The sequence below is a fragment of the Vulpes lagopus genome, chromosome 23 (genome assembly GCF_018345385.1).
Source record: "Vulpes lagopus strain Blue_001 chromosome 23, ASM1834538v1, whole genome shotgun sequence".
In the NCBI taxonomy this organism is placed as follows: domain Eukaryota; kingdom Metazoa; phylum Chordata; class Mammalia; order Carnivora; family Canidae; genus Vulpes; species Vulpes lagopus.
In genome coordinates this window covers 20,771,479-20,787,742 of record NC_054846.1, presented here as the reverse complement: position 1 = coordinate 20,787,742, position 16,264 = coordinate 20,771,479, and the positions used below count along the sequence as shown (strand labels likewise).

Sequence of the window (16,264 nt, the reverse complement as noted above, 5' to 3'; positions counted from 1 at the left end):
TGTAATTTTCTGAAGTCTAAAAGTTCTTTGAATGGTAGGCAGCAAGATAATACTTCTTGTACATAATTTAAATGTATTCCTCATCTGATTAAAATAAAACACATTCTGTGTTTCAAAATAACATTACCTTCTAAAACCTTCACTATTTTACGGGCCCGTTGAATTTGAGGATGGCTCTGACCTCTATCTATTTGCAGTAGCTTTTTTTTATTCAAAGAGCCTGTTGGAATTTACAAAGTGATTTTACATTCTTTGATTATCTAAGCAACCTTATGAGAGGGAGGAAAGATAATTACTAAAAAGTTTTTACTTGCCTCATTAAATAACCAAGTAAACGCCTTGAAAGGATTCTTGAGTGTTCGGCTCTATTTTTTGGTGGTATGTTAGTTTTTATGTATGTTTCATTTAAAAATCCAGTAAGAAGAATAATAAATGAATAATAAAATGAATAAAAATCCAGTAAGAAATATCTCCTCCCTCATGTTTAAATAATGATGTATTTAGTTATTTTAAACCCCTGCTTAACTCACAAAAATATTTGGTGCTTCACATTGAAAGGGACAGGTACATTAAAATTTTAAAGCAGGAGAAAATAGAAAGCACAATATAATGGAGTGAAATAATAAAAGAGGTTTGAAGGAGAATAGAAGTATTCAACAATGGTAGTCATTGGGAGCTAATTGTGTTCATCTCTTCACATACCAGTCAGTGACATCAAGTTGCCAGTTTGAAATTGGCCACGGTGGGAGTACTCACACCATGGAAATATACACAAATCAGGAATTTTTTTTCCAGATAGTCAATTTATCAGCACATTGCCCTAAAACCAGGTTAACATTTGTGTTAAAATAACTGATACATAACCTTCATTTTATTCCCTCATAAAGCTTTAGAAAGTTAAGACCATTTCAGTCATGCCTCAAGCCATGAACAATGGGTACTGATGAAGAAATACAATCTATCCATTGTTTGTTCATTTCTTCATTTAGGAAATAGTTGGTGGGGCAGTGTAACATAATAGTTTACATTATTTGTCCTCCAATCACAGACAGTCTCTGCTTTGCCACTTCTGATTGTTCATTTAAGGCTAGTTACTCAATTCCTCTATGCCTCTGCATCCTTATCCAGAAAATAAAGACAATGACAAAATAGTGTCAAAATCTAAAGTTTTTATAAAGTTTAAGCAAGATAATGCTTGCAAATTACTTAGCATGGTCTCAGGCACATAGTAAGAATTCAGTAGTTATCTTTTAGAACAAGGCTTCGACTCTGGATAAGATTCTTCATAAGATACCAGAAAGATCAGAAATCCCTGCCTTCAGGAAGCTTACAGGCTAGTGGAGAATGATCTAGTTCCTAATTTACATACCTGACATTTTGCTGTGTCTAACAAGGTGGCTGCCCAATATTTTATCAATTTACAGTTTGGTCAAGAAATGTATGCTTTTTCAAATGTAAGGTCTAATGAGTATTAAGCCTCTAAGTTGTAATAGCAAAGTTTAGTGTAGCTACAAAACTTTTCTAAATTATCTTTTTTATTCATTTTTAATTCCCATGAATATTCTTATAGTTTTTGTCAAACTCTTAATTTATTTTTATGTCACCTAAACACATAGCATAAAAGCTTTGCTTTCTCTAGATGCTTCCAACATCTCTATAAATTTTCTTTCTTCAAAAAGTGTTTAGGGCCAGTATTTTGCTTTTGAGAATTTATACTTTTTGTAGTTTTATTATTTTGCTATTTCCAATAGGTGTTTCACACAATTTTAATGAAGCATTTTTTTTTCCTTTAGAGAAGATGTTTTGAAAAACTGAAATTTGGAATATCACAGATATTACTATCCTTTGACACATTTTGAAACAAATAGTCCCCAGTGTTCAAGCCATTCCCTGGTATCATACTGGATTCCTTGCACAGCATCTATTACAGGTTCTCTGGCAGCTCAACACTGCCTGGACAAAGGAAAAGGTCCAAGTCAGTCCACTATCTAACATGCCATACTGTATCAAAAAACACAGTTCAAATAGGTAAAAAGCTTAGGGGAAGATAGAAATATGAGATTTCATTCCATCTGACAAATAGAAAGTTTATGGAAAATAAATCAAATATATATACATACATATACTATTATGGCCATAATAGTTTTTAAGTATGTAAATGAGTATGTTTATGTTTTTCCCCGTACATGTGAGATATCAAAAGAACATTAATATTTGGGATAAGGAGCAACTGGGAAGCTGGATTTCTAGAAAAGAACCACTTCTAATAACTTTATTCTGTGTAGGTTGTAACTTAAACCCAGCATGACTGATCTATATGGCTTATGTTTAAAAAGAGTGGGGAAGAGAATTGTTGAGGAAAGCTAGAGGTCTAGTGATTTTCATCCACAATAGCTGCCATTTGTACTTTTCAAGTCTGTTTTTGCATTTGCATCAGAAGATAAAATGTAGAGTCCTAAACACAGATTTGACATGGATCAATTGCTACATAAGAGAAATCATACACTTCCTAAAATACTTCCTAAAAATTCCGAATTGTTGGGTGTCCAGCAACAGCTCTCCAACTTACTTTGAAGCAGGACAGATCTCTTTGTCAGGGGAGTGTGGTAGAGGTGAGCTTGGGTACTGCAAGAATTTGAAAATTGTATATAGGTTCTTGAAGAACTAGAAGAGTGGGTGAATATAATTAGGCAAAAATCAGGACTTGAAGAGACAAGACAGTGCTTTGAAGAGCATTCAGTTATCAAGAAACGAAGAGAATAATTGGAGTAAGTTAAAGATGTATCTAAAAGAAAAGCCAAACCTGGAAAAATAGAGGCAATTTTAACAAGAAGAAAACAAGTACTATTATAGTTGGCCCTCACTATATTCTGGCTTGTTTCATTCTCAGAGAATAATAAAGGTAAGAAAAGCCAAAAGAGTGGATAATAAAATGTTAATTTCTTTTAATTTATAAAAATGTTAATTTCCAAGTAAGATATGTATGACAGGAAAACTACCAAATTTTTCCCAAGTACTCTTTAACTTCAGTTTCTTTGATAGAGTTGATCAAGCTCTCCTTCTCCCCAGGAAGGAGGATGGGCTAATAAACCTCTCAGATTTTTTTCTGGAGTATTTTCTGACAGCAGGTGAGAGAGTTTTTTTTTTCTCACACCAGCCAGTTGTGTCCAACACCAACTGGGTGTCCATCAATTTCAGCTCTGATGCTGACTAGCCAGAGTTAGCCTAGAGACTGCTGATTAAGGTCTCAGTACCACAAGACTCAGTACCACAAGACTGCCTCCACTTCTGGGACCAGTTGCACAGAGGGTGCCCAGGCTGCCTGCATTTCTACTTAGCTGACTACAAATTCAGGGGTTCCCGTAAGCCTCCCATAAGCCCCACAGAACTCAGGAAATTGCTTTAATTACAATTACTGGTTTATTATTAAGTCTACAACTCAAGAATAGCCAGGTGGAATTGATGCATCTGGCAAGGTATGGGGGAAGGGGACGTGGAGCTTCACACCACCCTCCCAACACCTTATTATGTTAACCAACCCTGAGGCTGTCTAAACTCTGTTGTTTAGGGGTTTCAGGGAGGCTTTATTATGTTTGACTGATTAAATCATTAGATGTGACTGATTAAATCCTGTGCACTGATGATTGAACTCAACTTTCTGTATCTCTTCCTTCCCTGGAGATTGGCAGGGGTGGGGGTTCAAAGTTACAATCCACAAATCACATTTTTTGGTTCCTCTGGCTATCAGCCCTCATCCTGAAGCTCTCCAGGGGCCTGCCAAGAGTCACTTCAAGTGACTGCCAAGTCTGCCAAGACTCAGGTAAGGTTGACAGGGGTTTATTGTGAATAACAAAAGATACTCCTGTCACTCAGGAAATTCCAGGGGTTTTAGGAGCTTTAGGACAAAGACCACAAATATATTTTTCATTATACCGTAGAACCAAATGATGCAGGCCCTCCCATAAACTAACCCAGGATCCTCAGGGAATTGACTCCTTCTGAGACCAAGTTACACTTTTGGAACTACTGAAAAGCATTGCTTCTCATTTTTCCCAGGAGTTGTGAAGAAATTAATGCTCTATAGGATGTTTCGAAACTTATGAACAAAACAAAGTAATACAGGTATAGTGAGCTTAAAATCCTCTAGTTAGTAGAAGTGGTTTGTCTACATTTAATTTTTGCCTTCTTTGCATCCTGTGATTGACACAGAAGTATTGCTCATGATTGAGTTCATGTATGTCCACATGTTACCTGACAGTCTTCTCTTTCTCCTCCTCCTCCTCCTCAATTCTGAAAGGTGTTCTTACTTCATTTTGAAGGGTGGTGGTTGCTCTTTCATCACTGACAGTAAAAGAGTGCTTGCTGTGACAAAGCTTCCCTTAAGTATCTCTCTGTGAATTTATAGATGAACTTCACTTGTCTCCTCTTTCAGGATGCTCCCAGTAGGGCATGGCCAAGACGGCTCATGTCATAAATTCTTTTGATTCTTTTTTAAAAACAGATTAAAATATCCATGTAGTAGGCAGAATAATGTCCCTCTCCAAAAGATGTCCTCATTCTAATCCCTAGAATATGTTACTTTGCATAGCAAAGGGGAATTAAGGTTGCAATGGTGTTGAATCACACCTAGACCACACCTAGGGAGATTATCCTGGATTATCTGGGTAGGCCAGTGGCATCATAAATTCTTAAAAGTGGAAGAAAAAGCAGAGGAGGTCTGAGTGGTGCCATAGGAGGATTCATCCCCATTACTGGCTTTGAAGACAGAGGGAGGAGGACAAAACCAAGGAGTGCCAGATGGCTTCTAAGAAGCTGGACAGGAAGAGGAAACGGATTATCCTCTAGAGCTTCCAGAGAGAAACACAGCCCTACCGACACATTTATTTTAGCCCAGTGAGACCCATGTTGGATGCTAACCTACAGATTTTAAGATAATAGATTTGTGTTGTTTCAAGCCACTTAGTGGTAATTTTTTTACAGCAACAACAAAAAATGAATACATCTGGTATTGTCTTTGAACTAACAATTCTCAGACAAACCTATTTCTCATTTCTGAATAGCAAAAATTTCTAGTCTAAGAGAAGCAATGTTTTTTGCATGAGGGGGAGCCCACATTGATTTCCTAGTTCTCTTGTTCCTTTCCTGGTGTGTGACAACAAACTGTAGATACATGAATGACAATAAGGGAAACCTGCCTCCTAAAAAAAGTATATATTTTATAGAAAATTTTAAAAATATCACCATTCTCTTCTTATATTAATTCTCAGAAACTCCTTCCTTATTAAGAGAACACCAATTCGACTCAAGGTCTTGATTCATATCTGTGTCCTATGCATAAAATAAACTGGAAGATGATCTTACTGTTTGCAGAAACTCTACCTAATATTCTTCATGTAATTTCGATTTCATAAAACCAAGCTTTTTTCTTACCAAGTTTTAGAGTGGAGAAACTTTGGGTGCTAACATGCTAATTAGCCTGTGTGTCCAAAATTACCCGGAATATAAATTCTGTTTACTACTTGTTTTTTGGGCCATGCACTTGTCTATCTAGCCATGTAGCAACGTTTAACTCTCTCCCAACCTCGCACCCAAAAATCAGCAGCACAAAGTATGATGAGTGAAACAACTAAAAACTTACTATGTTATCTGACTTCGTTATCTGTTTTCATATATACTATTAGCTTCTGAAGGATAGAGATTGGTTCTTACCGATTGTTTTGTCTTATCCCTGGTACAAAGCATAATGCCTAACACATAGTAGGTATTTAATGAATATTTGTTGAGTGAATGTCAAATACAAACTTTTTTTTATGAACACTGTATATAACAAGGTACATCTTGAGCTTAGCACTGCATTAGTTTAATTTACATTTCATTGCTTTCTCAATACCGTAAAGCCATTCTGTAGACTCCAAACTTGAAGTTAGTCATTTGCAAAGGGTCACTAAGAAAAATTGTGCAGAAATGAGAAATGATGGGATGCCTGGGTGGCTCAGCAGTTGGGTGTCTGCCTTTGGTTCAGGACGTGATCCCAGATCCCAGGATCGAGTCCCACATCTGGGTCTCTGCGAGGAGCCTGCTTCTCCCTCTGCCTGTCTCTGCCTCTCTGTGTCTCTCATAAATAAATAAATAAATAAATAAATAAATAAATAAATAAAATCTTAAAAAAAGAGAGAGAAATGATGCTTCTCGTTCAGGGCTGCCCAGTCTTGTCTGGTAAAATATAGAAGTCACCATTCCCTGAAAAAAATTAAAGCACATTTTAAAGATTGAAATCAGAAAAAAATCGACTAACTGCATTGGAAGTATGAAGAGAGTATTTTCCTTAAAAATTATAATGAATGGGGATCCCTGGGTGGCGCAGCGGTTTGGCGCCTGCCTTTGGCCCGGGGCGCGATCCTGGAGACCCGGGATCGAATCCCACGTCGGGCTCCCAGTGCATGGAGCCTGCTTCTCCCTCCGCCTGTGTCTCTGCCCCTCTCTCTCTCTCTGTAACTATCATAAATAAATAAAAAATTTAAAAAAAAAAAAAAAAAAAAAAAAAATTATAATGAATGATTATGCCTACAATTTATCTTAAAAAGAATAATTATATATATAATATAAATATTCTATGTATTACATATCATGTATATTATATAACCATTTTACTATTATGTCTCTTTTTCTAATGGATCCCTCCATTGTCTTCAAAGAAGAATATTTTTGGTCAGTTGGTTAGAACTTTGATGTGTTCATCAGGGAAGAGTTGGTCCCAAAACTATAGGACAGGATCTGATCTTGTATTCACATCGAAGTCATCAATACTCTTTCTTTGGGGCTTTTGTTTCTTTTCTGTTGACCGTGTGAAATTACTCCTGAAAGCTGAATGATAACTAGAATGGCAGTTAATTAATTATTTAAAGTCTCTAGGAGGGTTTTATGGTTTACTCTGAAACATGGGTCAATTTAAAGTCTACAGGGACATTATTTTCAAATCGTTCAACTACTTGATTTTTAAAAATCATTTGAGCTTGGCATGGCACTGCCCAGAAGTTGATGCAGTTTGAGAAAGCTGAGCAAAGGGAAGAAAGGGTCCTGTGGTAGGTGGCCTTATGATGCTTGGGTGACATTTCAGTCAGTGAACTTAAAAAAAAAAAAGCATTACCCTCAAACTGAGGAAACCCTAAAGCATTATTTGTAAATTACCTGTTGCTCATCATCTCTAGCATACATACTTTCTCAGAAGCATAATATGCACATCAAGGATTCAGTATTAATAATGAATTACAGGGTATAATATGAATGTTTTGACAAATCACTGTTTTTCACATAAGTCAGGATAAGCATTTTGGACATTAGTTAATGTTTCCAAAAGTATAATGTTAAAAGTTAATATCTTTTTTTTTTCTTTTAAAAGTTAATATCTTTTTGAAAGGAATGGTTCCCTGGACCATGACTTTTCCGTTTGCCATTCTATTAATTGTTTTTTCCCATTTTTGCCAGCTTGGCTAAACTAATCACTAGAGATTCATTCTCCCCAGATGCTCACTAGAAACAATTTGATAATTTGACATTTCTGGAAGGAATCCATGATTTTCATTCCATAAAGCTACACATAATTGAGGGGAAAGGGTAGAGAAGAAGAAGAGAGTCAATAACATTAGCGCAGGGCTTTCCCCTGAGCCTGGAAAGCTGGTTTCTGTTGGTCTGCCATGCCTCTAGGCACCAATGCTCAAGATTTCAGGCTGGGCAGTTTTCTGGTGAAGACTAGTTGAAGCAGCCAGAGAGCCCTGAAGGCCTCAAATGTCTGGCAGTGTTTCTGGTATTGCAGCCTCTAATAGATGCTGCTCCAAAATTAAACCTTTAAGCTCAATCAACATATTTCTCCATATAGATCTTGAAAAATGGCCCACACCTCAAAGATAGGTTTGCATTTGAGAGGTAAATCATGATTCGTCAGTCACATACTTCAAATAGACAATGTAACTCTGAAGACCCAATTCAAGCTAAATGTGAGTCTATAGATACTCCTGACAGTGGTGGTATATCCCCCCTTCTCAACCCCTGAGTCATGTTATACCATGTAGTTTACAAAGCCAATTTTGAAAGACACTCTAGAATATTTATATAATACATTACATTTTTCATCAATATAGTTATGAAAGTATTTCTCAGAGATAACTTAAGAGTCATTAGTCCTATATCTAAGCCAACCAGATCACTACCTTGTACCTGGAAGTTAACTTTAAAAATGTGAAATCATATGTAACAATTAAACAAAATGTACAAGCTGAAAAATTCAGAATTATGGGCTTTTTAAAATTGTGTTTTAAATTTATTTTCTTGTCATCCAAATATCTCACTCTGTTTCCATATTTGGCACTTCAATAAATGCCATGATGCCCCCAAATTCATTCATTGGATAGGTGAATCTCTAAAGTGAATAATTGTCTTCTGTCACTTGTGGATTCATTTAAATATCTTTCCCCATCTTTCTACAGTGCATGAATTCTACGTTCCTAATTCCTGAGAAGCAGCTAGCACAGTTTTAAGCCATGTTGCTTTCCAACTCAAATTCTATTTCAGATGATTTGCTTAAAAACTACAAAAGAACTACTTTAAGCAAAAGCTTCTGATAGTGGAACACAAATATTTGTGAAGTAGGCATAAAGTACTTACCCTGCACTCACAGCTTTTAAAGTGAAATACATTCGGAGGAGGAATTAATCACAAACTAAATCCCACCCCCCAGCTTTCTTATCCATTCGCCAAAGAGGTTTAAATATGCTTTTCTGCAAGCAGTCCTTAGTTATGCATCCCAGCTTTCATTGTCTCATAAGAAAAGATATTTGTTTAATGAAGATATAAAAAAATAACATCCAATCAATATTAAAATCACTATAAAATGGCCTGAAAAATAGAGGTTCATTTTTCATTAATCATAGTCATTAGATCTATACCCATCAATGAGATTGTTTTGATTGAAATTCATACTATGCATATTATGACATACAAATGGAGAGGTTGACTTTTTTGACGTTTGAATAATGCTTTGGTAGTAGTACTGGGAGATTTGCATCCACTTTAGTATTTATACACTCTTAAAATTTGGTTGTTTCCACTTTGTATGGCATATATCTGAAGCAGTTTTTATCTAATCCAAGAGATAAATCAAACAATGTTTACTTAAAGTGAGCTTTTACGCCTAAAACTTCAAACTCTTCAATCTATATAGAATCCAAACCACACACAGCTCTTTGCTTTGGTAGTAATGCATGCTCTTCTGGGGAGAGAAGAGCATAAGGGTGCTTCCATTACTGAGTATACCCTGTGAGGAAGTCGCAGGGTTTGGAGATTATTACCCTCCTGTACGACTTCTGAGGGTAAGTTCCAGCTGTTGGCCACAGGAGATGTGGTGTGTAATGAAATCGCCTGGGCAAAGTGATGTACTAGCAGCAGTTGCTTCATACAGTTTCCATGTCACGTTTTTCACCAGTTTGGATAACTCCTCAGACTACAGAGAAAGCGCTCCCTGATTCACTAGAATTTGAACTTTTAGTCTCTGATCTGGATAATTTCAGATACTTTAATTTCATGATAGAAATTCTTAGACTACTTGTGGGATAAAACAAATGCTACAACCATATTGAGTTTCATCTAGCTGAGTTAGCAGAAAATAAAGATAAAATGCCTTTCTGTTTAAGAACATGATGATGTTTTAATTGTTACAGCATTTGGCATGCCTAATGTATACAATCCTTGACATTCATACAATAACAAAGAAAGTTGTTTGGGAATCTTTCTTTTATTTCTTAGTGTCCCCTTTCCTCTCTGGTATTTCTCTCACCCCCGTGCCAGCCCTGGTTTTTAGCTCTCCTCCTATTTCTCCATCCTTCTATAAAGAAAGCTCTATGCTGTGAAAGACACACGTAAAAATACCTCATTCCTATGTAGATGGGCCAAGGCTGCTTATTACCTAGTTATGATGAACAGACCACCACCGTTGTGACAACTGATGTAGATGCCTCCAGGGTAAAACAAAGGTTTACATATTACACAAGCAATTTAACTGTTTTCTAAACATATTGCCAAGACAGTGGGAGTTGGCAGCCCACACTGTGTTTTAGGTTTGGGAGACTTGGATTAGAAGTGACTGCTGATTATGAACCTTTTTATTTGTATTCTATGAACTACAAGCAACCTAGTAACCCAGCAAAGAATTCTTCACAGCACTTAAATTTGTCTTCCTAGCTTCCCAAGATTGCATACACAAATCACTTAACAAAAGTGGTGTAAGGGTCTTGTGCACAGATAACCACACAAGACAATTGTCTTGTTCTAACCCTTAAGGAGTGCTACAAAGTGAAATGTTTTATAATCCTTTTTTGTGCAGTAGCCCAGGAAGAAAAGAGTTTGGGCAAAGATTATCCAGAAGAAAGAAAGAAAGAAAGACTCTTTTGGGGTTCCAGTTGAAACACAATAAAGAACATAATTAACTTCACAATTCTTTGTTTTTCATTTGACTGCAGGGAGGAGATGAAAGAGGTCTGCTAAGCCTTGCATTCCATCCCAATTACAAGAAAAATGGAAAGCTGTATGTGTCTTATACCACCAACCAAGAACGGTGGGCTATCGGGCCTCATGACCACATTCTTCGAGTTGTGGAATACACAGTATCCAGGTATCACTAAAATGCCCTGCGGCATAAATATTCTTCAACCGTATTTTCTCATGATCTCTTCCTAATTATTTTAGACGTGAAGGTGACAGTAATTAAACCACAATCCCCATCTTGCTGAAAAACCGCACACGTGTACTTAAGGAGAATTGAGAGAAATGGTAGCTTTGGCACTCAATGCTCTTTCAGCCTACATGCTACTTCTGAAACAAAAAATAATGTCATTTATCAGTAATTTTTATTAGATCCATTTCAAGTGTATGTTTCCTAATTTACATGCCAAGTGTCTGCTCCCCTATTTGTGTACCATTTACTTTCTGGTGGGCTCACGTTCCATCTTTAACAATTATGGTGTTGCTTCCTCACCACAATGTAGAAAAAATCCCCATCAAGTTGATTTGAGAACAGCCAGAGTATTTCTTGAAGTCGCAGAACTCCACAGGAAGCATCTAGGAGGGCAACTGCTCTTTGGCCCGGAAGGCTTTTTATACGTCATTCTTGGTGATGGAATGATCACGCTGGATGATATGGAAGAAATGGATGGGTTAAGGTAAAAAAACAAAAAACAAAAAACACCCCTCCCCTCCCCTTGATGTTAAAATATTAAGAGCCAGCCAGGGAAAAGGGGTCAGAGCCAGTCAGTCAAGAAATGTCTTTGGGGAAAGAAACAAACCAAACAAACAAAACCTATCTTTGAATTAGGTGGCCTTGGTTAAATATTTAACTTTGGTTATGAGTGCATTTGTAAAGTAGAGAAGAAGAATTCAGTCGTATGCTGGAGGGTATTTTGGGAAGGCCTCGTAGCCAGAGTTGTAAAGTGCATTATCCGGGGCGAGGTTTACACTGCGCCCCCAGATACACACAGCCCCCGCGCCCTTGGGCTGACACCTTGCGTGCATGGGCTAAGGCTGCAGAACAGCTGCAAGATGCGGCTCAGTAAGGGTGCTGCAGCCTGGCTCCGAGGGCTGCATCTCGGTGTGCCGCTTGTCTGAAACCAAACTGCCCCTACTTCCATTTCCCGCAATACGGAAGATGTAACGTTAATACTTCGGTCTCAGAGGGAATTCTTTTGACCATAAAGCAACTCCCCACATTTCGGTTTAGGTGAAATACATAACGGAAGCAGAACACACTGAACGTTGTCCTACAATTTCTCAGTGATTTCACAGGTTCAGTGCTCCGGCTGGATGTGGACACGGATATGTGCAATGTGCCTTACTCCATACCGAGGAGCAATCCGCATTTCAACAGCACCAACCAGCCCCCAGAAGTGTTTGCACACGGCCTGCATGATCCAGGCAGGTGAGAAGCAATCTTGTCCTCTTGCCTGCCATAAAGACAGGCCGGGCCTCGGGAACTGGGAGAAGAAAGAGGGGTCTAGGCACAGAGCATCCATGGGTGGCATCCAAGGCTGCGCCTCCAAAATCACCAGCTCATTATCTGAACACTCTTTCTTCTATTAATGTGTGAAGCAGGTTGAGGAGACAGAGTAGACATATGTAAAGGAACACATTCATGGAGAAAAATTGCCATAAGGTTCTGGAGTGTTATTAGATCAACACTGTTGGACTCGTGTAATGAAGACTTCAGTTCAAACTGAGAGAGATAACAGACCTTTTAAATTTTCTCCTTAAACCCTTCTAAATGAAATTTTCCATACACATTAATTTTTTAAGTTTATTTTTATTTTTTAAAAACATTTATTTATTTATTTGAGAGAGAGGAGAGGAGGGGCAGAGGTCAAGGGAGAATCTTAAACAGATTTCACACTGAGCACTGAGCCCCACCTGGGGTTCCATCCCTCCCTGAGCCAAAACCAAGAAGTGCCCCATTTCCATATACATTAACTGGGGGTGGTAATAGCTATCTTGTAAGGGTACTATAATGATTTAATACAAATCTAGAAGTAAAGCACAAAGGGCCTGACACACCTGGTAGTTTTAAATAAATTATAGTTCTTATCATAGTTTCACTTAACATATGATGATCAGTATCAGTTTGTAAGGAATTGAGCCCAATGTTAACATTTTTTCACTTAAAAAATTTTAAATACTAAAGTAATTCATATGGACTGTTTACTATAATGAACTATAAAGAAAGGAATACTAAGATGTACATAGAGTGAGAAATTTGGGGTACACTTAAAAATGCTATGAAGCATAATATAGCAATTCTATGATGAAAGCTTGATTCAATCTGTGGTCTCTTATTCATACTATGGGATATTTGGCCATATTCATTCATTTACTGGCTAGGTTATTATTGCTATTTAATGTTTATTGAGTGTTCACTATGTGCAAGGTGAGTATTTCTCAAACTTTTTATTTTTATAATCCCTTATGCCCTTCATCTCCCCTCCATCAAAGTCCAAGTCTACAGTTCATTTCCTTTTTGGCATCTCAGCAGATCTTAAAATCTGTGCGACAGGGAATACTTAAGGTGGGTTCAGGATGTGGAGGAAACTGTCACATTCCATTCCTATAGCTCAGAACTCACAGATACCACCGCAAAGCAGCACTTTGAAGTGAAGCTGCCTGAGTCACAACAATCTCACTGGGGTTTTCGTGCAACCTTCCCGGGGGTCCTGGACCCTCAGTGCAAAAACACAGGGTGAGGCGCTTGACAGGTCTTGCAAGTGGCAGGATGCCTGTGCTGTGGGGTCTTACCTGCTCTGGCAGCAGCAGGCTAAAGGGAAGTCGTGCCTCCCTCCAAGAGTATTTCAAGCAGAGAAAGCTTTAATAAAGCAGAAAGGAAACTAAAACAATTATTGGCTAAAAGTAAAACTGGCTTGTAATAAGCACTTGGGTGCAGAGTACTGTACTAAGTATCTTACCCCATTATCTCATTTATGCCCCTCAGCAGGACTCTGGTAGCTGGCATTGAACAGAAGGCCTAGATATTTCCCATAGACCACCTGGCCCCCACGCAGGCGTAGCCTCCCCATTTGCAACATCTACCACTGGAGTGGGACATTGTTACAATGGATGAACCTACACTGACACGCCGTTATCACCCAAAGTCCAGAGTTTACCTTAGGGCTGCCTGGGGGTTGTACACTCTATGGATTTGGACAGATATATAATGACATGTACCCACCACATGGTATCATACAGAGAAGCTTCACTGTCTGATCTCTTTTTTTCCATAAGAAAGTAAAGGTTAGAAGGGCCAGGTGGTTCATAATGGCCATAATATTCATCCTGAGCTAGGACTGATGGCTTCCCCACCTTCGGGAGACCTGGCCTTTTCTTCTAGATTTGCTCTTTTCTGGATAGAAAGAGGTCAGACCGTCTTTTGTCTCAGTTTCTCCATCTTTAAAAGAAAGACAATACAGGGAAAATTTCTCCCCCTGTGTGGATTTATTTTTTTTTATATTTTATTTTCTTTTTTTTAAGATTTTATTTTTTTTTATTCATGAGAGACAGAGAGAGAGAGAGAGAGAGAGAGAGAGAGAGGCAGAGACACAGACAGAGGGAGAAGCAGGCTCCATGCAGGGAGCCTGACATGGGACTTGATCCGGGGTCTCCAGGATCAGACCCTGGGCTGAAGGCAGGTGCTAAACCACTGAGCCACCCAGGCGGCCCCCCCGTATGGATTTAATTCCACCTTAAGTCACATCATGTCTGTGTCATGTTCCCTGCCAGGCATTGTACTCTGTGAATCATTGAATTAAAGAGGACAATAAAGGGACTGTTGCCACAGAACAGCTAACTCATCTTTGGCAGGTCAGGCTTATAGTTTCCCTATTATGAATGGGATCATTTGGATGTAACAGTTTTTGTTTTGTAGTTGTTACTGTTGAGATGATTGCTACATATGACTCTTTAACATCTTTTAAGATCCAGAACTTACTCTCAGGTTGTTTTGTTTTCTATTTTATTTAATAGCCCCAAAATGGTTTGGTTTGGTTGTCAAGTCATTAATGTATTTTGTTGATCTAAAACAGTGATTCCCAATGGGCTGATTTTGCCTCCAGTGAACATTTGGCAGGGTCTAAAAACATTTTTGGAGGGGCTCGGCTACTGACATCTAGTGGCTGGAGGCCAAAGGTGCTGCTAAACATCCTAGTGTTCCTTACAGAACCTCCCCTCTCCTCCACCTTCCAGTCCCCTGCTCAAAGAATTATCTGGCTCAAAATGTCAATGATGTCAAAGTTGAGAAACTTGAAAACAATTTAACACTATTTTCCACATTTGTGAGAACTTCAAAAATTATATTATACAGCTTAATTTTTTCCCCAACCCAAGCTTCACATGCCTATTCCCTCATGGACTTAAACATCCAACAAATATTGAACCCGTTTTATGTTCCTGGGTTTGAATTAGGTAACAAAAATACAGTGATAAAGAAGCTGGAAGTGGTCCCTGTGCTCATGGAGTTCACAGTCAATGGCTTAAGTCAAAGAAATATTCTAGCTCCAGATTGCAGGTGAGATGAAGACAAAGTCAGTGTAGAAGAGTGCAGTGGTCATGAGGACCAGCTTTATTTTATTCTCTAAATTGTAGTGCTCACTTTCTTTCCTTTGCTAGAGCAGCTTGAGCTTTAGAATATAGCAATCCCGTGTAAAAAACACAAAACTAATGCCAAAACTAATTCTGATTTGTGTGTTGCAACTGTAAATTGCTGCTGCTGCTGGTTCTCATACCTCATAACACACCAACAAATGTTTTAAGTCACAGTGCACATTCATATTAGAGGGAGATACCAAGGGAAATAAGGAAATATTCTCCAGAGGTCATTTAGCTTCAGCAGAGTAAACAAAAAATCTGAATGTTTCTGTTGAGGATCCAAATGAAATAGCTTACAAGGTTCTTGCCAGTCCACAATAGGGTTCCTAAGTCAGGAATCTCCAGTATGAGTTTAGAAAAAAACCCTGGTAGGAATTCATGGATGTCCCCCATGTGTTATGCAGATGTGCTGTGGATCGACACCCCACTGATATAAACATCAATTTAACAATACTTTGTTCAGACTCCAATGGAAAGAACAGATCATCTGCCAGAATCCTACAGATAATAAAAGGGAAAGATTATGGTAAGTAGAGCATAATTCGTTGATTTGGCTTCAGTTTGGGCTTTGTTTTATTTTGCTATATTAACTGAAGAGAAAAGGATTTCTGCAAAATTTGGGAAAGCATAAAAACACTGACCTAACAGTGGTAAGGGATTAAATTGCACAAGTCTAAAGGTCCAGTGACACTTACAAGCCCCAAGAGTTCAGTTTGGGGAATTACCTTTCCCATGGGTTGAAGTGAGCTCTGTAGGTCCAAAAATTTAATGGATCTTCAAAAATTAGCTGTTTATATTTTGCTCATCTGAGAGTCAAAATGAATAAGTTCTATTTATTTGATACATGAAGGAGAACTTGTCTTCACATCTTATATACAGAGGAAAAAGCAAGTTAAAAGTAAGAACTTTTTCAATACCCAATATGCTAGTCTCAGCAATTAGAAAAATTATGTGTTTCAAATAAGAATGTAATTTTTAAGGTGCTATTTTAGAGAAAACAACCTAATAGACTTGTTATTTACCCAAGTCATGAAAATGGGATGTTTAGACATTATTTTTATTTTAAAATTTTATTTATTTATTCATGAGAGACACA

General features: G+C 37.9%; 1 protein-coding gene across 3 annotated transcripts in view; it reads left to right on the top strand.

Annotated features, from left to right (window-relative positions):
* The window catches only part of LOC121480912 (hedgehog interacting protein), a 92,281-nt gene that overhangs the window by 45,904 nt on the left and 30,113 nt on the right, over window positions 1-16,264 (top strand). For all 3 annotated transcript variants that reach the window (XM_041737815.1, XM_041737814.1, XM_041737813.1), the window contains exons 5-8: window positions 10,512-10,663; window positions 11,037-11,210; window positions 11,819-11,962; window positions 15,573-15,694. In XM_041737815.1, coding sequence (XP_041593749.1) covers window positions 10,512-10,663; window positions 11,037-11,210; window positions 11,819-11,962; window positions 15,573-15,694 — 592 coding nt within the window. The remainder of the gene's footprint in view (window positions 1-10,511; window positions 10,664-11,036; window positions 11,211-11,818; window positions 11,963-15,572; window positions 15,695-16,264) is intronic.